The sequence below is a fragment of the Panthera leo genome, chromosome A1 (genome assembly GCF_018350215.1).
Source record: "Panthera leo isolate Ple1 chromosome A1, P.leo_Ple1_pat1.1, whole genome shotgun sequence".
NCBI lineage: Eukaryota > Metazoa > Chordata > Mammalia > Carnivora > Felidae > Panthera > Panthera leo.
The window spans coordinates 4,475,017-4,499,872 of record NC_056679.1 but is presented as its reverse complement, the minus strand read 5'-3'; the positions used below and the strand labels follow the sequence as shown (position 1 = coordinate 4,499,872).

At 47.6% G+C, this 24,856-nt stretch overlaps 1 protein-coding gene and 1 long non-coding RNA gene across 9 annotated transcripts in view; one reads left to right on the top strand and one right to left on the bottom strand.

Annotated features, from left to right (window-relative positions):
* SPATA13 (spermatogenesis associated 13) overlaps window positions 1–24,856 on the top strand; it is an 81,798-nt gene that overhangs the window by 14,517 nt on the left and 42,425 nt on the right. For 3 of the 7 annotated variants that reach the window (XR_006200577.1, XR_006200587.1, XM_042931617.1), the window contains exons 2-3: window positions 11,205–11,570; window positions 13,219–13,363. Coding sequence is in view for 5 of the 7 variants with exons in the window: in XM_042931617.1 (XP_042787551.1) it covers window positions 11,205–11,570; window positions 13,219–13,363 (511 nt within the window). In the remaining 2 variants the exon portion in view is untranslated. Of the gene's footprint in view, window positions 1–7,138; window positions 7,294–11,204; window positions 11,571–12,725; window positions 12,743–12,877; window positions 13,121–13,218; window positions 13,364–24,856 lie in introns of those variants that run through there. The other 4 variants (XM_042931869.1, XM_042932299.1, XM_042931960.1 and 1 more) reach the window with 4 other exon arrangements.
* On the bottom strand, window positions 355–24,335 carry LOC122216465. 2 transcript variants are annotated; one of them, XR_006200944.1, is made up of 3 exons: window positions 23,821–24,335; window positions 17,682–17,812; window positions 355–511 (listed from the first exon to the last, which is right to left on the bottom strand). It is a non-coding gene; the product is annotated as an uncharacterized LOC122216465 (long non-coding RNA). The 2 variants fall into 2 exon arrangements; XR_006200933.1 differs by lacking the exon at window positions 355–511 and adding an exon at window positions 742–1,204.

Sequence of the window (24,856 nt, the reverse complement as noted above, 5' to 3'; positions counted from 1 at the left end):
GTAGGTCTCGCCTTACCTTTGTGACTGTCCCTGTACAGACAGGCCAGGCACTCACAGCAGAAGCGTTCTTGGTGAACAACACATCCAATTTAGGGTCAGTGTTTTCTCGATTAGGTTCATTGGCTGGACCCTTGCAAGTTTACTCATTTCTTTGTTTTTAAAGTTTATTTATTTTGAGAGACACAGAGAGAGCGCAAGCTGGGCCCGATGCGGGGCTCGAACTAATGAAATGGTAAGATCATGACCAGAGCCCGAGTCAAGAGTCGGATGCTCAACCGACTGAGCCACCCAGGTGCCCCTGGGCCCTTGCAAGTTTCAAGGCAAGTGGCGCAATCCGCCGTCAGTGAGTCAGTGAGTGTTGCTGGAAGAGAGAATCCATGTGATGTCGTTGCTTGCTCTGCCTCTTCTGGGTTCTTTCGTCCAACTCGCCGTCACTGTGTGCTCTTCGTTCGTTGCCTCCTGTTCGCCTTCTCTCTTTCTCCTTCCAGCACAGTAATGCTGCAAGCTTAAACTGAAACACAGAAAAGAGATTTTCTTCAAAGTCCTAAATCTTTCTTTTTACGTTCTGTTGCCAGCAGGGGACACTCACTTTTGGAAAAGATCCCATTACCTTGTAGTTCACATATCTGAAACTAAGTAGGGCGCCTTCACAACTGGGTTGTTGACAAGAAGGGGAGGAAAACTGTAGTCAATTTGTTTTCAGGGTGGCACAATTCAAATAGGTTATGAAGGAGACAGGAACGGATGGTTGTTTCCTGATCTAAAACATGGTTATGGGTTTCGAAATACTTAGTGATGATAACTAAGCAATAACTTAAATCAGGCTCATTTTTATAAAATCACACCTGAATGTAGGGAGGGAACAGCTTCTTTGCCACCCAGAACTGTCCATTAATTCGCTCATTTATCTGTCCATCAACTCAGCCATTCACCCCTTTATACATGCATGAAGCGTTTTTAATTACTCATGGTTTGTGAAGTTGCTATTCTGCGTTTTAATCTAGAAACCCTTAGTTTTCGTGATTCTGAAGTCACGTGGGGCCATTGATTTGAATGTTTGTTTGCTGTCATTCGTGGCTCGACATGCCAGCAATGCTGTGAACAGACATTTCTCTCCATCTTCTTCCGCTAGAGAATCAGCTGGGACCTCGTCGTCTGCTGCCCATTTTTCTTTACCCTCTTTTCCTGGGTCCTTTTACCTTCTCTGTACAAGAAAAGTCAAAACAGATTAGGAAAAAAATCTGTAATGTTCAAAAAGGGTTTAGAAAAACAGTGGATTTCTAATATATTCAAATCTAAAACATGGTTCATGATTTTGGAATATTTAGTTGTGCTCAGTAAGTACTTGGAAAAGAGGAAAGTAAGTTAGTTTTTATAAAATCATGCTTTTTATAAGTTTAAAAAAAGAAAGTTTGAGTAGACCTCTGTATTCCTCAGCATGCATTTCAGAGATACATTTCAAGATGTTAAGATGGGATCATTGTATATGTTAATTTTATAATATGACGGTTTTAAAATATGTCTTCACTCTTGGGGCGCCTGGGTGGCTCAGTTGGTTAAGCGTCCGACTTCAGCTCAGGTCATGATCTTGTGGTTCATGAGTTCGAGCCCCGCGTCGGGCTCGGTGCCGACAGCTCAGAGCCTGGAGCTTGCTTCGGATCCTGTATCTCCCTCTCTCTCTGCCCCTCCCCTGCTCGCACTCCGTCTCTCTCTCTGAAAAATGTGTCTTCACTCTTAATGAGTCCAGGCATAAAGTACAGCTTACAGTTCTATTATTTTCTCTGCTTGGGTGTCAAACTCACCATCGTCTTGCCACTGTTGACTTAGTAGTATGGTCTGAGTTTTTAGATAAGCCCAGAAAATGGAATTGCCTTAGGTGATTATTACACAGGCCTGGGGGGGGAAATTTCCTCATCAGCCCTGTGCTCACACAGGGTCAGTGGTGACCGCCCTCCCACGATGTCAGGGGCGTGGGGCATGGTCAGGATGGGGCTCACCACAGTCACGCAGACTTCATTTCTTGATTTTGCATAAAATGAGGATGACCTCAGCTACACTGCTTTCTCAGTCTGGTATTCTAAGTCGTCAGTGGTGTCTAAAATGTCCATACTTAAGTGCCTTCTTAACGCGTACAGAATCGGGCTAAGTGTATTAAATTGTGTTCCCTCATGAACCTCAGTATTTGCATTTCTAGTGAATGAGCGATTCTGCCTATAAAACAAGTTGTAGATTCACCAGCTCTGTTTTAGCATTTTTATCATCAGTTTCACCAGGCAAGGACAGTTCAAGTCCACTGCACCCCCCTTTTACTTCAAGGGCGTTAAGAAGCATTAATATATTTTTAAATGTTTTTAATACTGTATAATATTTTTCTTAGCAAATGGCCTATCTATCCCCTGAACCCAAGGGACAAGGCCACAGTTTTCCAGATTGCATTTGTTTCTTTTCTTCTCTCTTTTTCTTTAGTTTTTAAGAGGTGTGTCAAAATTCTCTATATGTGTGTGTAATCTCATTTGCTAACAATCAGAACAGTTTTTGGTTAATCATTTGTGTTTCATTTGCTGTCAGAATTCCAACAACCACTGTCTTCCTACAGCTTGGAACCTTGTGTCTTAAAGATGCAGCATGTTAGTAAGAATGTCACCCAGCATTAACATGTATTTGTGCCCCTGAGCCACAGAAGGACAAACCCAGAAATTACGTTCCCACTTTCCTTCTGTTTCTTGCCCAGGCCCCGTCCACCTCCAGGCTAAGTCCAAATCTGGGGTCTAAGAAGGGAAGGGACAAGTTTATGATGGTGTCTGTCCCTTCCCGGCATGGTCCCTGAACTAGAGGAGACTTTGAAAGGTGGAGCGGAGCCAGCCTGACCATGCATGATTTTTAAGGTGGTCGTTAGGTGAGTGATGAGTGTTTGGCCAGTTACTTATTTCACACCAAGTCAGAGGCTGCCTCTTTCCTCTCCTTGCTTGGGCCACCGTAGAAGTCCCTCAACCTTACTGTTTATTCCTGAACTAGCCTAAGTGTGGTAGGAAAAGACGTGTGCACCCTAGAAAGTTAGGGAGACAGAATTAGAACACCCAGGTGGTGGGAGGGCCATTTTTAACGTGCACCCCTATCATGCTGGTCCAGTCCCTGCCATCCCTGTAATGCTAGAACAGTCCCTGCCACCTCCGTAATGCTAAAACAGTCCCCGCCATCCCTGTAAGGCTGGTAGGGTCCCCGCCATCCCCTTAATGCTAGTACAGCCCCTGCCCCACCCCCCCGCCCACACACACACACACCACCACCACCAGCAAGGTCTGTAAAAGAAAAGGAAGCTTTGGAGAAAGAAAGATTATTCCACCCACTCGTTCTAAAAATTCAGGAGAAGAAACCAAACATGATTCAGGAAGTCAAACAAAACCACAGTGTTTGCGTTCCGTATGTGATCAGTTTAAGGGAAAAGTGTGGGCAACGAGGAGAGAGAAGGGAGTGGAGCTGAGAACAAGAGTAAAGGTGAGATGTGATACGGGAAACGGGAGGAAGCAGCAGAGAGGAAGAGTCTGGGGAAACGGGCATGTGCACACACTGATGAGGGCCTACCAGCAGCCCAGAGAGGAGGTGCGAGGGGAAGCAGCGTCCGGAAGTGGAGAGATGTAAAAGCGATAAGCACACCGAGGCTTTTTATGGAGCAATGTTACTGAGGTCCGGTGTTTGTGCAAGTTGCTGCTGAGAGTTTTTGCAATAAACCGTACTGCATTTTCCTTACTTATATCTGTAAATGGGGGGCACGTCATGTCTAGTGCTGGCCTTGCAAAGATGAAATTGAACGAAGTGCCTGATCTCTCACATTCCCTGTCTTTCATTAAATCTGGTGCCCTCTCTGTGAACTGGGTTCTCATCTCCAAAATGGGTATAACAATGCCTTCTTTACTAACCTGAAAATATAATCTTAGGTAGATTAGAAATACAAATTTACGATTTCTAAGTAACTAAGACATTGCCTTTTTAGTGTTTTAACAAAAAGAGAAGAATGTCATTAGTGCTCAGACTTCTTTCTAAATATGTAAAGATTTTCTTGTTCTTACTTTGAGCTCCTTAAAAAGTAGTAGCTGATCTGGGATCCTATGAGTTCCCGCCCTCACTTAGAATCGTAGGACATATACTTATAACCCATCCCATTCCAAGCACTCTATAATCCAGATAAAATACCCACACTAAAAAAAAAGGAAAAAAAAAGCCTATGGAAAATCCTTTTTATTATGATACATTAATTTAAGGGAAATTAAGTGACATCATTTTAGGGGAATTAGTGACATATAGCTTTAAATGGTGAGATGCCATTTATTTATTTATTTATGAAAGAGATCACGTGCATACTGCGCACACACATGTGAGTGGAGGAGGGGCAGAGAGAGAAAGAGACAGAGAATGAGAATGAGAATGAATCCCAAGCAGGATCCACACCCAGCGCAAGGAGTCATCTCACGATTGTGAGATCATGACCGGAGCTGAAATCAAGAGTCGGTTGCTCAATGGACTGAGCCACCCAGGCACCCCTGAGAGAACACTTTTTAAATTTGTAATATATAAGGCCAAAAGTTATATTTCTGTGGAGTTGGAGCCCAGAGCTGGTGCTATAGACTAGTCTTAAGTGAGACTATGTAAACGGAGAGTTTTGAACCTCGGTTCATCCCAGGGCTCTGTGAACAGAAATTTGGGAGTAGGGGCTTTAATTTCACTCTCCTGTAGGTGAAATGTAGCATTTCCTTAAATTATGAACATAGGCATCAAACCAGAGTGATTTTATCAACACCTGTGATTTTGTCACTCTTAGAAACCACAGATCTTTTTCACATCGCTGATGTCTTAAAGTCTCTTCTATTCAACGGTATTTCCAGAGGGTGGCAGTTATTAGACCTATTGCTAAGACTCTTTCTTTCTTAAGTTTATCAACTTATTTTTTGAGAGAGAGTGAGTGAAAGCAGGGAAGGTGCACAGAGAGAGGGTTAGAGAAAGAGAGTGCACGTGGGGGAGGCGCGGAAAAAGGGAGATTCCCAAGCAGGCTCCGTGCTGTCAGTGCAGAGCCCGATACGGGGCTCGGTCCCACAAACCCGTGAGATCATGACGTGAGCTGAAATCAGGAGTTGGACGCTCAAACAACTGAGCCACCCAGGCACGCCTGTTGCCAGTACTCTTAATCCCTGTGTTTTGTCTATACTATTATATCAATCCTTTTAATATTTTGATAATTATATTTCAAAGTAATGAGCTTACTTTATATTTTTATTTTATGCATGTCATTGGGGAAGGGGTCTCCAGCTTTCCCCAGATGGCAGGGGCACTTACAGAGCTTCCCTTCCTGTCATTCCCCCCCAGCCCCCACCCCTGCATTCCAAGAAGCCCTACAGCTGAGGGTAGGAAGACCTACCAAGTTCTGTTTTCCTTCCGTACAAGCATATGCCAGGGACGCAGAGATACAGAGTGGAACGGACAGAGGTTCTGAAGTCAGACAGACTGGGTTGTTAAACGGGGCCGCTCTCCCTTGGCTCTGTCAACCAGAGCACGTCATCGCTCCAACGTCTGAATCGGTAGGATGTCATGAGTAGTTCTACCTCGCGGTGTGGCGGTGGGGATTAAGTAAGGGAACACATGCCGGGTGTGGTTCTGGCACATCTTGGTGGTCAAGAGCCACATCTGTCGTTACTGCCTTGCAGCACGAGTCGTCGAGATGTGTTCTCGTCCCACCTCCAGCCCCGTGGCCGTACCTGAATTCCCTGTGGTGTTCGGGGCACTGAGAACCTGCGAAAACGTGGGAGGCTTGCTGATTGTATTAGTATGCATCTTGAGAACACTTTTGGCTCGTCCAGTGGAAAAGCTCTGCTTTAGTTTTTTGTCCATCTTCTCAAAGCATCTAAATTTCCCTGCTTGTAGTATTTCCTTCTGAATCAGTTTGCCGTATTAGTTTCCTAAGGCGACTGTAACAAATTTCCAGCAACTAGATGGCTCAAAACAGTAGGCTTTTATTCTCATTGTCAGGCAGGCCAGGGGTCTGGGTTCCCTTCTGGCCTCTTCCAGCTCAGGTGTTTGCTGGCAGTGCTTGGAGTTTCTTGGCTTGTAGATGCACCACTCTGATCTCGGCTTCTGTCCTCCTAGGACTTTCTTTCCTTTTTGCTTTGTGTCTAAATTTCCTGCTTTCTATGGACGGCAGCCGTTGGCTTAGCGCTCGCCTAATCCAGTACTTCTTCATTTTAATGCGATCACATCTCCGAAGACTGCGTGGCTCAGTTGGTTGAGTGTCCCACTCTCGATTTCGGCTCAGGTCGTCATCTCACGTTTTATGGGATCGAGCCCCGCGTCGGGCTCTGTGCTGACAGCGCGGAGCCTGCTTGGGATTTTCTTTCTCCTTCTCTCTCTGCCTCGCTCCCCGCTTGCACTCTCTCTCAAAATAAATAAACTTAAAAATTCTTTTTAATGTTTTATTTATTTTTGAGACAGAGAGACAGAGCATGAGCAGGGGAGGGGCAGAGAGAGAGGGAGACCCAGAATCCGAATCCAGGCTGTGAGCTGTCGGCACAGAGCCTGACGCGGGGCTCGAACTCACAACCCGAGAGATCATGGCCTGAGCCGAAGTCAGACACTTAACTGACTGAGCCACCCAGGCGTCCCCTTAAAAAATTTTTTAAAAAAGAGATCATATTCACAGGTACTGGGGGTTGGGGCTTCAACATACCTGTTATGAGAGGGGAGGGCAGAATTCAACCCACAACTCTTGCTATTTAATCCTATATACTTCCTTTAGACCAAGCTTCTAAATGGATATATGTGACATCAGGGTTTTTTGTGCCAGTCTTTTTCCTGTGTTAATAATTTACTCTCACTGTGGTTTCAAAAAATGTTTTGAAGTATCTCACTGGAGGTATTAAGATCTACCTTGGCTTTTTACTTTTGGGAAGCAAAGGAAGGAACCTTGTGTGGGAAGAAAAAAATGCAGGGCTCCTGAGTAGGGAAAGTACTTTACAACTGTGCAGAGAAGCAAGAGTTAAAAGGTCAGCCACTCCACTGCAGAGTTTGTTTACAAAGGCTTATGACTTGGGTGTGAATTGGCCAATCAAGCTTGGAGCCCTGGATTGATCTGAAGCTCCGGCTGCTGGACTGTGAGAAGCCGCGGTGGGCATCCCTCTGGCATGGCCGCTCAGCACCCTCACTGTCACGTTTTAAAGGCCAGCAAGAATCTGAGACAGCACGGATATGGTCAACTGCTTGTTCCTTCAGTGTGTCTGTGGGCCACCACCAGCTGTGGCGGAGTCTGGGGTAGGTTGTAACTTGTCGGGGAATGTTGGCGGTGGTGGTGGTGGCGGGGGTTTGTAGTTGCAGGTATGATCATGTGATCACAGTCAAACCGTGTTCTCTGGAATGCACCTCGGTCATATTTTGGAAGTACACAGACTTTGCCAAAAGGAGATTCAGTTTTAAAACATGCATCAAAGCTCAAATTTGTTTTTACAAGGGATGTAAGTCTCTTCTGGCTAAAGATCACTGTCTCTCCCTCTTTTGCTAAGGAGTAAAGGGGACATTTCAGTTGTAGATATTGTCCTGCTAACTAATTTTTGCAATACCACGTAGAAAGGCTGGTTTCTCCTTTTATCTCTTCCGTGGGACTGCAGAAACAGTTCTAGTAGAATCGCTGTGGGTTCTTATGCACATCCTGTGCCCCTGCCCCCCACCCCCCACCCCAGTGGGAGCAGTAGCTGACACTTGAGGCAGGACGTGTTAAAGGGATCATCCCTGGCACGTCTCCTGCTCTGTCATTTCCTGCTTTGAGCATACCTGCTTTTATCCAGCCCCCTCACTTCCTGGAGTGTGTTTTGGTCTCAGAAGGATTTCTTACCTGAACAACTAAGACAACCTCTTGTTTTCCTACGCCCATTTCCTTGTTTTCCTGTCTGCATTAGCAAAGCTTCAGTGAGGCATGTCACATGTTGCATAAGTGCAAAAAAAAAAGCAAAAAAAAAAAACCAAACCCAACAAAAAAAATCCCCCCAAAACAAACAAACCAAAAAACCACACGTAGATTTGTTACCAGACTACTCATTGCCTGTAATTTTGTTTTGCTTCTGGACCTTTCTAACACCTTGTTTCTGAACCTTTTAATTCTTGTGTGCTTAAATTGTGCCATTTGGTTTAATAATGTAGTTAAACTCTCCATGATAATCCTGTTTTTAATATGCAGTGAAAAAATAATACTAACTTTTTCATGATTTCTCATATTTTCCCTTGGTATAGTGTCAGAGAGGAAAGACCCGCCCCCCCGCCCCCTTAGGCTTACTACGTGGGGAGTGTGGAATTAAACTGACAAAAGACAGTAGCAAGAGAAAAGATGGCTTTTTCTTCATGTGAACCAGTGGGAGTTCACAGGAAAAAGTGACTCCAGGAAGTGGTTAGAGATGGAGGTATATATCCCCTCTTATGAGGGGCAGGGGAGCTGGAGAGGGCACTTATGGGAAACCCAGTGATTTAGGAAAGATAAAGAGGCCTGTGGGAGAGCAAATGGGAAGTCTGATAGTTTTGTGGCAACGTCTGCTGAGACTTTTCCTCTCAGCTGATAAGAGTCACATCTTCCCTGGTTAGAAGAAAGAAAATCCTATCCCAAGACAATGGATTTATGACTACTGAGTTCTTTTTTTTTTTTTTTTTTTAATGTTTATTTATTTTTTGAGGGAGAGAGAGACAGAGCATGAGCTGGGGAGGGGCAGAGAGAGAGGGAGACACAGACTCTGAAGCAGGCTCCAGGCTCCAAGCTGTCAGCCCAGAGCCCGATGCGGGGCTCCAACCCCATGAACTACGAATTCATGACCTGAGCTGAAGTCGGACGCTTAACTCGCTGAGCCACCCACGTGCCCCGACTGCTGAGTTCTTTTGGGACCTCTGCTTTCAGGGAGATAAGAGAGTTCAGGGGGGGAAAAGCCTATTCTTAAATACCTTCAGCTCAGAACAGTTTTCATGCCACAGTGGTGCACTCTGGACCCCTCTGCAGTGACTTGATTTAAACATGAAGTTCAGGGAGTCAGAATCAGCAGGTAGCAAGGTAAGCAGTGATTGCTAGTACTCATTAGCTTTTGAGCAGAGGTAACTTGGTACAGTGGGAAAATTTTGCACAATTATGCACATTTGCACAATTATGCAAATTATTACACAAATTATGAGGCCCACATTTCAGTGTCTCTGTTGCTGCTGATTGGCTGTGTGGCCCTGGGCAAGTCACTTAACTTCCCTGGGTTTTGGTTTTCCTGATCTGAAAAATGATGGTGGTGGAGTAGAGTGTCCATAAATCTCTTTCTGCTCTCTTTGCTTTTCATCAGATTTTTCTTTAAATTTTTTGTAACATTTATTTATGTTGGGGGAGAGGAGCAGAGAGAGGGAGACAGAGGATCCCGAGCAGGCTCCGCACTGTCAGCGCAGAGCCCGATGCAGGGCTTGAACTCGGGAACCAAACTGTGAGATCATGACGTGGGCCGAAACCAAGAGTCAGATGCTTAACGACTGAGCCACCCAGGCGCCCTATCAGATTTTTCATAGTACAGCGGCCCCTTGAACAACACAGGTTTGAACTGTGCAGGACCACTTATGTGTGCCTTTTTTTTTTCTTTTTTTATCAATACAGTATAATACCATAAATATTTTCTTTATGATTTTCTTAGTATCTTTTTCTTTAGGTTACATTATTATAAAAACATAGTATATAATACACATACCAAATATGTGTTAATCAACTGTCATCAGTAAGACTTCCAGCCAACAGTGGGCTATTAGTAGTTAAGTTTTAGGGAAGCCGAAAGTTACAAGCCGATTTTTGACTGCACGGTAGGTGGTGGTGCTGGGGTGGGGGTCGTTACTTGTAACCCCTATGTTGCCCAGAAGTCAACTGTGTATGATCTTAGGGAACGTCTATATTTAAGGTCTTAGTTGCCACTGATTGGCCAGCAGCTGACCTCCTGGGCTGGTCCTCAGGGCAGGGCCGGGCTGTGCTGCGCCGGGACAGTTCTGCTGGAGGTCTCTAGGCCAGGGAGGCCTGTTCTGCCTGCCCTTGAGTGACATCTCTGCCACGTGCCCTTGTCTGTCTGTATTGTTTATATCTTTTTTAAATAATGACCAGGGGTAGGAGAACTGAAGGTGTCTAGGCTCACAGGCGTGTGACCAGAGTCGGCTGCACCCTCCCTCCCATGGGCTGTGCAGCAACTCTCTTCTGACCCGGCTTTGAGGGGTCCTCTGAGACAGAGGTTATCCCCTGGCAGGGCTCAGCCTGGGGATGGTTACTCCACACACTGCTTTTTTAACAGCAATAATTAACTGTGGCTGATAAGGGCTGTCACAGCATTTCCCCCACACAAGGACCCATTGTTCCCCAGTGAACCGTTGCCGAACCAAATCCCCAGACCTTAAGTAACTGGCCTGAGGTCACAAAGGTAGCTGGTGGCCCCGCCTGACTCACACAGAAGGCTGCCCATTTCCAAGCTCATAGTCCCTCTTCCGGTACATTGCATTGCCTCTGAAAAAGGTATTGGAACAATTTGAAAGTAGTGGCTAATTTAGGACCACAGACTCTCCAGCTGTGGGATTGTCTAGTCCTGAAAGGTTAGTCATTCCTTGTTTGACCCAGATCACACAGCTAGTTAGTAGCCTGATCTGGTTCTTTGAATCCCGGGTCATTGCTCTCTCCAGCAGACTTAACTTACTGAAATGTCAGGCCTTAACAGCCCAGACTTAATCTGATTAAAGCACCTTCTGTCTTTAAAGATTATTGCAGGAAAATACCTTAGAGTAGCACCTAAAGTGTTCCCCATTCCTTTCTCCTCCTGGGCTCCTGCATTTCCCCGTGCCCTTGCTTTGTGTATTTCGGGTGACACCACAGTTGAAAGTTCTTTCTAGTAACTCACAGTGGTACTTAGTTTCTTAATATCTTTTGCAGTAGCTCATTGGTCACCATACATCACTATTTAAGTTACGGTCTTAATTCAGCCTGCAGTGAAAGGTGAAAGTCGTGCTTATTTTAATGCGCGTCTCAGTTACGTCTTTCTATTACACAAATAACTTCTTAAAATAAACAAATAGATCAAGAAAGTCTTGAGGCAAGGCTAAAGAGGATGGGAGGGAGCGCATAGCTTGTTCTTTTCCAATACCTTCCTGGACATTGGTGCTCACCTAACTTGTTCGCATTTGAAAAGGTTGTGGCTGAGGAATCCTGGAGCCGGGGCTCATCACGGGATGAAGAAAGGACAGAGGCTCAGAGGATCACCAGGAGGAAGTGGGGTTCTGGGAGAAGGTCAAGGCCCCGACCGCTCTCCGACTATGGCCAGTTGGCCAACCGAAGTCTCTCTATTCCTGAAGACTCCATTGCTGTGGACCCCCAGAAAGAGGACACTGTGGACGGGGACCAGCAGCCAAACACGGCCTCCATGGACCCTGCAGACCAGAACCCTGCCGTGGGCTGTCCCAAAGGCGGCCGGAGAAGACGCCCCATCTCTGTCATAGGCGGGGTCAGCTTCTATGGGAACAGCCAGACAGAGGAAATAGAGAGTCTTCTGACCCAAGTAAGATCTGGTGTGCTTCTGCCAAAGCTAGCAGAGGCCTCCAGCTTCCTGGCCTTTGTTCTCTGCTGCAGACTAACTAACCAGGCCGCTGCTTTTCTTTCTCCTCTCTGCTCAAGGAGGATAGACTCCCAGCCTTTCTTCCTGACTTTGGAAACACACGTGAATTAAACTAACAATCTGGCATGTGGATGCCTTTTACTAATCTCCTGTCTCTCCTGGAATCTCCAACAATATGTGAAACTGGTTTGCTGTTGGCTCTAAATGACCCGAGACTTTAATAGGGGGAAAGGTAGCATTGCACATTTAGTGAGCTTCATGGAAGAAGTTGTTGAAAGGGGAAGTGTCCTCCAGTGTTAAAATGTAAGGATAAGAAGAAGATAAGGAGTCGGTTTTTTAGGAGCTAAGGAAATACTTTTTTCCACGAATTTTGTGCTCTTTACCAATAGATTAGAAGTATTTATCAGTTACCCAAAGAGCACTTTGCGGCTACAAAACATTTAAATAAAGGCCCTGTTCAGGATAACATTCGGCAAATGGTATTTGCTGAGATGTGGTCACGGGTTCCCAGAACAGTATATGAGTGTGTGCCCGGTTTCACTTTTTGAGCTTGCCAGCTGATACTGTAGATAACTCGAAATTCTCTTAAAAGGGAAAGCCCGTGTTGGTATTGGATTTTATGTTTAACTTCTCCCTATAAAGCCCACATCCCAATGCCTTGTTTCTAGCAAGCGCTCAAATACCTCTTGTTTAATTGCGTTACACTGAATTGAATTCTTAAGGTAAAAAAATGAAGTGGAAGAATACCGTGAACTTCTTGTGGGAAGACGTGTCCCGCGCTAGGAAGTAATTCTGAACCAAAGCAAACTATAATCTCTCTCAGCTCGAAACGCAGTGTGGGGAAAATCGAAAGCGCTTAGAGATTATCTCACTTCGGAGCATCACGAAGGAACGCGGTGAGATAATTTTACGCGCTGTAGGCTCATTTAGGGAGTTGGGTGGGAAAGTCCTAAGATAACGTCAGGAAGGCCTAAACCGACTTGGCCTCCCATTTAGTTATAGGGATGGTGCCTGTGGAAGATCAACAGGGGACATAGGCCCTTCTAAAGAGACCGGGTCGATTTGTGGAGAGCCAGCTCTCTTTTAAACAAAGCTCAACTGTCACGACAGCCCAGGTGAGGAAGACTCGGCTTCCACGAGACCTGGCGCCTGTGGTGGCAGCGCCTGACGGGCTCGCCAGTCCGAGCGTGTCGCCCGGACTCGGTCTTGGGCACCGGCCGCCCCTGGCGGCTCTGCCGGGAAGACGTCTTCCTTGTGACCCCGCCTCTGTGCGAGAGGCCACCCCTTCCTAAATCTGCTTGTCCTCTTGGACGCTTTGCTCTTCCTGAGTGTCCCCCCTCGGTGTGTCGCTGGCGTGAGAGGCGGCGTGTGAGTCGATGCCGGGTTTTGAAAATCTCGGAGTGAGTCGTGGCAGCCGAACCCCGCGGTGCGGCCTGAGGCTCGTGACACGACTTGGAGAAGGCGCTTCGCTCCCCTCTGTGAGCGGCTCCGAGGTGACGACGCCGAGCTGCTCACAGCCGTGTGTGTGAAGAGCCCGCGAGAGGTGCCACTTCCTGGCACCTCCTCACGGCCCCCTGCTTTCCTTTTGCAGCCGGCAGCCAGGCCTCCCGTGCCAGCTCACCAGGTGCTGCCCTACAAGGCGGTTTCGGCCCGGTTCCGGCCCTTCACCTTCTCCCAGAGCACCCCCATCGGACTGGACCGCGTGGGGCGCCGGCGGCAGATGCGAGCGTCCAACGGTGAGTCTCCCGGGCCCGCCCTGTTCGGGGGCCCCCCTCTCAGAAACCGGGGTGGCGTCCTGGGTTGGACCGCTCCCCGGGACTCCGAGGTGCCCGCCGGATGGCGCCCCTCTCCGCTGTCTCTCTGGGCCGGGGCGGCGTGCGCCTGGGAGTGAGGAGGGCTCGTCTCCTGCCACCCACGCGGGCCCGGGGGCGTCGTCGGCCATCCAGGCCGGGCGTGCCGTGCCATCAGGCGACCCCGTGCTACAAGTTTGCTCCTGTCGCGTCTGTGTGCCTGAGTGCCTGCGGGTGGAGAGCGAAGCGTGGAGTCCCGGGCGTTTGTCGCAACCCTTCCGAAGCTCTTTCTGGGTGTCTGAGATCCCCTGACCCCACTCTGAACAGCAGAGAAAAGCCCACCTAACGTAGTAGTTAATATGCTCTCAGTACTTACCCAGTCAGTACTTGGCGACTTGAACTGGTCCCACGTGTCCTCGGAATGATGTTTCCGTTCGTAAGAAAGGAAATCCTCCCCCACACTGATACTCGTGTCCGTGCGGCCAGCCGGTCGCGTGGTGGCGTGGCCTGCCGTGCCCTGCGCCAGCGTGACTAGAGCTCACGTTCAGCGGCGACTCCCGGGGGGCAGCCCGGCCGTGTGCTCGGCCGTAGCGGCTCATTGACGTGCGCGATCACCTGCCGCGCCAGCTGCTCTTACTGTCCTCGTTTTCCAGATAAAAAAGCCCGCGTGTCCCTGGGCCAACCGCCCTGAGTCGCTCACCAGGAAGGGGCGGGGATGGGATTTGAATCTACAGACGGAACTTGTAATGCCAAGAGGTTCCTTTTTAAAAACCACTGAACCGTGCTGACCCCTGAAACAAGTGCAGCAGACACCGAGGATGACGGCCCCAGCGGCAGGGCTTCCTGTCTCACTGTTAGGAGTGAGTGTCGTGTGGAGGGCAGGACAGCGGGAGCCGGGTGGTGGGAAGCTGAGCGGGGCCACCGCCCCGCCACGGCCGAGTTCTCCACGACACGGCACACCCCCGAGGCCGTACGAAGAGGACGGGTTTGAACGGACTTGGAGAAGGCTGAGGGCGTCGCCTGAAGAACTGAAATCCCAGGGGGACGAGGAGAGGAAACACGGGTGGGGGGGGAAGGGAGAGAGACCAAGGAGGCGTGAACTCCCTGGGCGAGGGAGTCGTTTCTAAGGACGGGTCGAACAGGACGATGGCTAGCGACCAGAAATGTGACGGGAAGTTCGCTGATGGATTCCGACACAGAAGTTGTCGAGGACCGCGTCCCAGGAGGGCCACGCCGGGTGGTGGGAGGTCAGAGGGTCGGTGAACGGTGAGGAAGTGCTCCTGCCCCTGATTGTGTTGCCATGGTCTCGAACTCGTGTCACGTATACCGGGAGGGGTCCGGGGGGGGTTGCAGGTGGAGCTTGAGGAAATTGGTGAACATCTCGTGCCTGGGTCAACCCCCCAGCTCCGTGGTCTGGACACCTGGGAGTCTTTGCTCCCTTCCTTGTGGAGTCACTAGGTCCTGTCCGCTGGTTCTCAGGGTCACCTTGCTCCTCAGGCTCCTTGACCCTTCCCCTCACGGCCACCCCGTCGCCTCCTCAGGCCAGGCTCTCATACACTCTCTAGTCAGAGTCACTGTTCGCTTTCGGCTCTTTCCCACCATTGGAATCAAGTCCCGGTTCCTTAAACCAGTGTGTTGGCTTTTGTAAACCCGCGTCTCTCCTTCCATCTGTTTCTGTCCCTTCTCCTGCCAGCGTTTGCCATCCAGCGTGCCTGCGTCCGCTCTGGGCTTTCACACTCCCTTCGCGCTACTCACGGTGCCCCCTTTGCCTCGAATTCCCTTCTTTTCCTTTTCCTTGTGTCAGCATTCTTCCCATTCAGAATTCAAAACGCATTCCCTTGTGTGCCCTTGGAGACAAAGTGCATCCATCGTCCTCCTTCTGCAAAGCCGCTCGGCCCCAGGCCTCGTGTTCGTTCCCTCTGATCCGGTCATCCACATCTGGTGATGTGTTTTGGGAAAGTTTTCCAAAAGGAGAGAGAAAGCTACACGCACACAGCGTTTACAGCACCGTGATGGCACTGAAGTGGAAGCCATGGGAATGTCCCGTTACGCTGGGATCGTGGGTCGGGGTGCTGCTTAGGCCACGACCTCAACACACTTCACATCGTAAGTAGGAAAACAAACAACGTGAGAAGCGACAACCGCAATTTTAAAGTGAGAAAAAAATAGAAGATAAAATCACGTATGTTGTATCAGTTTGCTAAGGCTGCTGTAACAAAGTACCCCGAACTGGGTGCCTTCAATAGCAGAAATCTTTTGTCTCAGTACTAGAGGTGAAAGTCAGATGAAAGCGTTGGCACGCTGGTTCCTTCCAAGGGCAGGGCCCGGGAATCTCTGCCGGCCCATCCTAGCTTCTTGTCTTGGGTACCTCGTGCCTTGGCATGTAGATGTATCGCCTTTGTTTCAGTCTTTATGCCACTATGGCTTTCTCCATGCCATTGAATTAGGGCCCACCCTAATAATCTCCTCCTGACATGATCGTCTACTAAGACCTTATTCCCAAATAAGGTTACTTTGACACTACTCGGGGTTAGGATCTTGGTACCTGTACAGGGTACATAATCCAACCTAGAACATAGACCGTGATTGCAACAGTTTGCAACATGTACACACGTGGTCGAAGATTTAACAAGAATATGCAAAAATAAAAGCAGTGTGGTTCAGTTGGAAGGAAGGTAGGTGAGGTCTCCTCCAACCCTGTACAACCCTATGCAACCCTGTACATACAACCAGCTTATTTCTGTGCTTTCTGTAACAGTGTTTTGTTTTGATTTTTGTTGAGAAGCAACAGAAACTGACTGACCTGCTTAAGCAAAAAGAGAATTTATTGGAAGGATGTTAGGTGTTCCCAGAGTTGAAAATGGCTAGAGGACCAGTCTGGGAAATGGATGGCAGTCAGGGTTGTTCCTGGGAAGCAAGGAACCACATGCAAGAAGCCAAGAAAGGCGTGTAGTAGGAAGGTATAATGCCACCCCTGGGAATGAGTGAAGAACCATTCCTCCTGTCCTTCAGTCACTCACTCAAGAGTCAAAGTCCCAGGATAGAGAAATCAATTATTTTTTCTTTATTTCTTTTTTAAAAAAATTTTTAATGGTTATTATTTATTTTTGAGGGACAGAGCACGAGTAGGGGAGGGGCAGAGAGAGAGGGAGACACAGAATCCAAAGCAGGCTCCAGGCTCTGAGCTGTCAGCACAGAGCCCGACGCGGGGTTCAAAACCATGAACCGCGAGATCATGACCTGAGCTAAAGTTGGACGCTTGACCGACTGAGCCACCCAGGTGCCCCGAGAAATCGATTCTTGAAGCTTAGGTGATGTGTCTGCCACCTGGTGCCGCTGGGACAAGCACAAGGTCTGGGTGCCTCCAGAGACCCTTTGCCTTCCATATTAGGAGGCAGGTACCTGGGTCCCTGTCACCGAAGCTGAACACAATGGAAGGGAGGTCATTCCCTTAGAGGAAGTCCAAGTAATGTTAGAAATAGGGGTGTCTGGGTTGCTCAGTCGGGGAAGCGTCCGACTCTTGATTTCAGCCCAGCTCATGATCTCACCGTTCATGAGATGGATCCCCATGTCACTTGTGTGGGATTCTCTCTCTCTCTCTAAATAAATAAACAAACATTAAAAAAAAAAAAAACAAATAGAAATAGATCCTGAACAGGTTCTCTCTTCATTCATTCATTCATTCATTCATTCATTCATTCATTCATTCATATATTCAGTAGCTGTTGAGTGCTTCCCATGTGCCAGATGACAGGAGTGAGCAAAAGCCCTTAAATCACTTACACTCTGGTGAGGGGATAATGAGTTAACAAATGACTCTGTAATACGGCAGGCAGTATTATAAAGAAAACTGAAGAAGTGTGGAGGGTATTCATGTCTAAAAAAATGTCATTCTAACATGATGCATAATTCAACCCCCGCTGAGTCTTTCCCTAGAGGGAGACAACTCAAAAGCTTGTCAGTTACTGCAAACATGTCCAAGTCTAGGCCCCCCTCCCCGAGTCATATCCATTTCTTCTGCAGTTCTGCCGTGCCTTTTCCACTCCGCAAACCCAGAGGTAAATTTAAGCAACATACCATAATCATAATGGAGAGAGGTGGGGGCGGGGAGGAAAGGAAATAGAGAATAAATATTATGTGTATATACATGGTACCACAAAAGGAAATCCCTCCTGCTTCTGGTTGCAAGGTCATACCTGCTGTTTTTGACTTTGCTCATCTCATTGCTGTTGCGTGCTCCCCTGGCCCCTGCCCAGTACCTTACCTGGTAGTGTTCTTTGCCAGCTGAGGTGGCCCAGACCTTCACTCCATCGTGTGGGGCTCTTAGTGGTTCTGCTCGCTTAGAGTCGCAGTAGTCTTACTTATTCGCCTCCCTTAGTCAAAAAAGCAGCCCATCTATAAAGAAAAAAAAAATGTGTGGAGCACCAACCTGAGCCTTCCAGGCACTGGTTTTACCATTTGGAAATACAGCAGAGGGTAAAGCATCACAAACTTCACATTCCAGTATTGAAACCAATTCAGTAAGTCAGTAAAGAGCATGATGTCAGGCCGTAATGATGGCTCCCGAGAGAAGAACGTGGGTGATACAGTAGAGAGTGTGGCAACGGGCACAGCAGAGGGTGACCTAGTGTCCCTTAGGAGGTGACACTGGAGTGGAGGCTTTATTTATTTATTTATTTATTTAAAAAATTTTTTTTAACGTTTATTTATTTTTGAGACAGAGAGAGACAGAAAATGAACGGGGGAGGGTCAGAGAGAGAGGGAGACACAGACTCTGAAACAGGCTCCAGGCTCTGAGCTGTCAGCACAGAGCCCGACGCGGGGCTCGAACTCACGGACCGCGGGATCATGACCTGAGCCGAAGTCGGACGCCCAACCGACTGAGCCACCCAGGCGCCCCTGGAGTGGAGGCTTTAAAGGTGAGTGAGAGCCAAAGATCTGAGGGAGGAGAAGTCCCAGTGGAAGGAACATCAGGGGCCCAACGTTAGACTGGAACTTGATGTGTCTGAGGTTCCGCAAGAGGGCCAGGGTGACCGGAGTTCAAGACACAAGGGCAGAAGAGGGCGTTGCAGTCTGGTGGGGAGGCTGCGGCTGGACAGAAAGGGCACTGCAGGTCTTGGGTAGGACTTGGCATTATTCGAAGTGAAACCGGAAGCCATTGCCAGCCGGGGAGTGAAAGGCACTGATTTAAGCTTTAGAGAGGAAGGACAGTGTGGGGGAGAAAAGGCAGAGGAGGGGAGACTGATTTGGACACTGTTGCATAAGTCCAGTTGGGAAACAGTGGTGGCAGTGACCACAAAAGACGTCCATGTCTGTCTTGGGTGCTCATTTTCTCCAGTGCACAGGGCGGCAAAAATGGCCGGCCTTGGTTCTAATCCAGTGGGGCCAGGCCTGCGAGTTCTGGTGGAAGGACTTCTCTCTTGGGGGAATAAATTCAGTTTTGACAGGCAAAGCTGTTGAACAGGAAGAAAATACTTTGCAAATGTATTATTCAGTAATCATGAGAAGCAGTCCCTGTGCTTGCCCTTTGTTTCTGGACCCATGTACTCTGGCCATGGGTGCACAGCACCGTACCAGTCACCGATTCAGTGCTATACAGACCCTATCCAAGGCAGCATCGCAATTTCAGGATGTGTCCCCAAGCTGTCTCCATAACATCATTTTCATTAGGCCGTGATTCCATGCTTGTGGACAATGGTAAACAAGAATAAAGCTCGCGACACTCGTGGACACTGGCCTATCACCGTGCTTCCCTGACTGGGGCCCTCGGGTAGAAGCATGGTCATGTGAGGTGCCACGACATTGTGTGAGGCCTTCAGTGCGATTCTAGCAGAGGTCTGACAGGTAAGGAAAACAAATCCAAATCTAGAATAAATCTCTTTGCCACTAAGGACAGATCATCTACCCCTCTATTATGAAAGGGTCCATTGTAATCAGCTTTCCACAAGGAGCTGTCTGGTTCCTTCAAGGAACCATGTCATTAACTTTGTTGAGAGGGACACCCTGTGGTTTAGCCCAGGCTTGGCATCCATTTCTGCCACCATGGCCTTTTTTTTTTTTTTTTTACCCCAAACCCACTGAGTAAGCATCAAGATGACTAGAAACAAAGATTGGGACATAATGTTCACACAATTATTAAACAGCCTCTTTTGCAGTAGGATTCACATGGGATGCGACTAGACATTAATATGGGACAGACGATTTCTCATGCTTTCAGTGAATTCTGACATATTATACTCCTTCCCGAAACGAGTCCATTACCTACTCTGTTCTTCCCAAATTCCTCCAAGCTATTCAGCCAAGCCATTGTCCTAACCATGTATCCACACAAGCTAAGTCCCTGCTGAGGCCCTTTCTCCTCCCACTCAGAAAGGATTAGGAAGAGTTCTCGCCTAGATTTTACTACTGGGGGTTTCCCTTTCTGGGTGGAGGGTGAATGTTGGAAGATCCCTTTTGGGAAGGCTGGAAGGAAGAGTTGTTAACTGTGGGATACTGACCCCCAGGTTACCTGGCTTCTGCTTCATAAAGAGGCCCTGAGTTTGGAAACCACCCGATCTGGGAGCCGTGTAAGGGTCCTTGATTCTCTGCCACGGTGGTTCAAGTCAGGTTCCTGTCACCAGATTTGGAAATTCTCTGCCGTACAAATCAGGTAGTACTGTAGTGGAGTTACCACTTTTGTTCCTGCAGACCCCGTAATAGGTTGGGGACAGCCAGAAATCGCGTGGGCCGGCTATTCCGGTGAGTAAAATGGACGTGCTGCCCCGTTTAGGAGCCGTGTCCTCTTTTCCTGTGACAGCTGTCCCACCTCCATGGGGGTCCCGGGCTTCCGTGCAACAGAGGCCTCTCTCGCCGACTTCCCTCGCCTAAGCAGATGAGCAGTACAGTGCTTAGAAAAGTTGCTGCCACTCCCGTCACCTGGTTTGGGAGACCCGGCCCGGGGGGTGGTGAGTCCGTGATAGACCAGGTACCGCATCTCTGCCTTTCTGGCCTCTGTACTTCTTTCTTCCTCTGTGCCACATGCTGGCCCCTCCACTGCCTTAAGAGTGGGCCAGTGCTGGGTCCAGGTCTGTGGCCCTTCTAAGTGCTGGGACGACAGCCAGCTCCATGAGCCCGTGTGTTGAACGCATGATCTCTGGTAGATGTCACCCAAATGGATAGACTGGGTTGAATCTAAATTCACGTTCAGTAAACGCAGCGCGAACACCTTGTTTGGATCCTGATACCGGCAAACCAGTATAAAAAGATCGTTAGGAGACAGGCGGGGAGATTTTCACATGGACTGAGAATTCAGTGAAGGAATTGTCGTTCGTTTTGTTAGTAGGGATAACGATAGCGTAGTTATTTTGAAGCCCTTGTTTGTTATGGGTACACAAATAGTTTTTGCACGAAACAACATATGTGAGGTTTGCTTTAAAACGCTCCGAAAAGTTGCTGAGAAGAGTTGGGAAAAAACTGACAATTGTGGGTTCATCGTTTAATATCTCTGCTCTTGCGTCTGTTTGAAATGTGTCATAAACGTTTAAAAAAATAACGAAAGTATGCTTCCTCTTCCCTGGATTTGCTCCCCAAATCTGCAAATCAAGAAATGGCCGCAACTAAATTTTTCTCAAAATGTAGATATTTGAGTATTAGCAAATTAATTTTTGTTAAGAAATAAAGACCTACTCCTTCAGGTGGAGGTGAGCTCTCTCTCCCTTCTGGGCACTTCCTGGCACCGTGCTGCGCTCCTTTCTAGAACTTCTTTCTTGCTTTGCTTTAGGTAAAGTACGGTCTTCCCTCCTTACTAGCCCCTTATAGTCTGTGAAGGAAGGTCACGTGGAACAGTCCTCAGTAAGGATCAGATGGGTGACGCATTGAAATCAGAATCGAATCAGGCATCAGAAAGCACTCGTAAGTGCTTTCATAAAGTTCGCGAAGGGGGAGCTGCCAGCCGATACAACCTTACCGCTTTGCTGCTGGTGGTGTCTGTGGCCCTTCTTTCTCCCTGGGTCTCCCCAAGCATGCCTCTGCTGTGGTAACTTTCTCGTAGGCGATTATCTTTGCTGCCTTTTGCTTTCTTTTATGAAGCTTCTGTCTTACATCCAAGGCAATTTATTATGTCACAACCTACCTGTGCTCCTGATTTTCCCAAATTTGCTTTGGGTTTCTGCCACACGTCTTCCCTCAACTGATCTGTATTGATCAGAAGCCAAATTTGATCACTTTTCAAAATTCTTACTGCTCGTGTCTGCTCATCCTTCTCTTTCTTCTCATCTCACGCATTGAGTTCAGGTTAGCTTGCTCGTGTGACATAAGGCAAGCGATGATCTTCACCAGAAAGGAAACATTTCTCAGAAAGGAAAACATTCAGTTTCTTCAGCTGTTGAATTTCTGTGGAATCTTTATGGGTCACAAGCAAGGAGCTAAAACATGACATTGAAGATCTGGAGATCTGGGGATGCCAGTTTTAAAAATATCTGTTTGTTATATTTTAAAAAGGCTTCTCATTAACCAATAAATACTATATTATTATGTAATAATGCCACACAACAGAGAAACAAGATTAGGTACAGTAATGATTAAATATAAAAACTAAGAAAATGGTTTTCTGAGGAGATACACTGACAAGTTGATTTGATTAGATTTTTTTTTTTTTTTTTAAAGTACACTCTACACCACACAATGGGCTCAAACGCATATGCTGTACCAACTGAGGCAGCCAGGTGCCCTGACTATATTAGGCTTTTTATGGCTTTTAGAAATATTTCTAAATTACTCAAATTATTGCTTGGTTTGATTTTTTAAAAATTTTACATCGTACTTTCCTATGAATATAGTCATTTCTTGCAAGCTAGGAAAGAGAATCAAATTAAGCCATTGTAGCCCTGTAATGACCTAGGCCAGAATCACTCAGTCTTCGGCAAAATGATGTAATAGTTGCTAACAATGGCATTGCGAAACTCTAAATCAGAAGCCCCATCTACAACCTTTCCTTAGGAAGCCAACCAAAAAGTCCAGTCCTTAAAGGCAAGACATATGTAAAGAATATATATATTTTTAAATTCCCAGCGTAGTTAATATACAGCGTTAGATTAGTTTCAGGTGTAGAATATAGTGATTCAGCGTTTTTATGAATTACTCAGTTCTTAACATGGTAAGAGTACTCTTAATCCCCTTCACCTATTTTCCCCCTCCTCCCGCCCCCCTTCCCCTCTGGTAACCATCCGTTCTCTATAGTCAAGAGTCTGTTTCCTCTTTTTCCCCCCTTTGTTTTGTTTCTTAAATTCCATATATGAGTGAAATCATGTGGCATTTTTCTTTCTCTGACTGACTTATTTTGCTTAGCATTATACTCTCCAGCTCCATCCATATTGTCGTAAATGGCAAGATTTCATCCTTTTTGATGGCTAAGTAATATTTCGTGGTGTGTGTGTGTGTGTGTGTGTGTGTGTGTGTGTGTGTGTGTGTATCCATCAGTCGATAGACACTTGGTCTGCTTCTATAATTTGACTGTTGTAAATAATGCTTCAGTAAACATAGGGGTACATATATCCTTTCAAATTAGTGTTTTCATATTCTTTGTATAAATAACCAGTAGTGCGATTACTGGATTATATGGTAGGTTTGTTTTTAATTTGGGGGGGGGGGGCTCCATACTGCTTTCCACAGTGGCCGCACCAGTTTGTATTCTCACCAACAGTGCATGAGGGTTCTTTTTTCTCCACATCTTCGCCGACACTTGGATATAAAAAACATCTTGGTCTACAAAGGACAGAACCACCCAAATTGTACACTGGCCAACCTGTCTGTGAGCACATTAGAGCTAGCTCATGATTGGTGGAGGGAATATAGTTGGCCCTTGAATAATACGGGGGTTAGGGACCTGCTCCATCCCCACCCTATGTAATCCAAAATCAGAGTGTAACTTTTGGTTCCTCCAGAACTTAACTACTGACAGCCTCCTGTTGCTCAGAAGCCTTACTGGTAACATATGCAGTTGATTAACACATATTTTGTATGTTATAGATATTCTATACTGTATTCTTATAATAAAGTAAGCTAAAGAAAATGTTAAGAAAATCATAAGACAAGCCTGCTGACTTTTAAAACTCCAAAAATTAGAAAGACACTAATACATTTACAGTATTGCACTGAATTTATTGAAAAAAATCTGCATATATGTGGACCCACACATCTCAAAACCCATGTTGTTCGAGTCAACTGTACTTTGAAAACCTGCCCTGAGTGTTTAAAAACTCCTGGTTCTAGCGCCAATAAGAAAAGCAAGTAAAAGATACCACGGACGGCAAACTGATCGTTGGTCTTACCACAGCCTACCACTAGAATACAAAGCCAAGTGTGAGAAATAAGGCAGCATGGAAACTTCCCAAATAAGTTATTTCGCGATAAGAAGTTCAACTTACTGTATTTTTCATTTTGCTGCAGAATAAATTGAAGACTATTTTAGAGAAAAGTGTGATGGCAGTGGTGTGCCTACCCCGCGTGGCCTCCGGCTTCCCCTACACTTAACATCGCTTGCACTGTGCGTGTCCGTGTGGAAACACTCGGGTCAGGAGGTGAAGAGAGCTCACTCACTGTCTTTGGGGGGCCCCCATCGGCCAGTTGGTCGAACATCCGCTAACTGTCCCTAGGCACTGGCTTCTGCCCAGTGCCTTCAAGCTTGGTTCGTTCCCATCCGTGACTTCTTGCAGAGGTGGGTGCTGGTCCTCCGCGAGTAGTCCCGGGAGGCTTGGGGTGCCCGGTAGACGATTGCCTCGGGGAACCCCGCGGCGACACCGGGGGTTCTCCTTGCTGAATCAACGGTAATGCGAAAGGCGCAGGCAGAGACGATGGGGTCGGCCGCCTCTTGGGAAGCCTGGTGGGGACTCTCCTTAAGCCGAGGCCGGCGTGCAGCTGCGCCAGCGCCGGGCGGGGCCACACCGGGGGCCCGGGGGCTGGACAGGCGCCCCCACCCGCGTGGCCCCCGTCCGGTTGCCCGCCCCGCGTCCCGCCCCCGCAGCGCCGGCCCTGCAGCGGCGGCCCCGGGACGGCCCCCCGCCTTGTTCGGTGTCATCCGGCGCGTGTTGCCTACACGGTTAAGGTCGGTTTGTCTAAAGGAAAGGAAAAGTACACTGAGACGTTGTCTGCTGTCTTTAATGCCCAGTTGGGGGTTATCGCCCAGGGGTGACGTTCTTTCCCTGTCTTCGACACCTGTTTCTTCAGTTTGGTTTTGTACTGAAATGTATTTACTCAGAAACGGAAAAGATTTCCTTAGGTGTATTTATTTTCCCCATTGAACTAGTTTGAGTTGTAAAAGCAAGTTTATTCGGCCTTATTCTGACGTTGACACTAGTATTAGAAGTGATACAGGGCGTGCCGTTGAGACATGATGATCGCTCGGTGCTATTTCAGGAAGTGCCCAGGGTGCTCTGCCCTCAGAGCTGAGCTGTTAATAGGCCC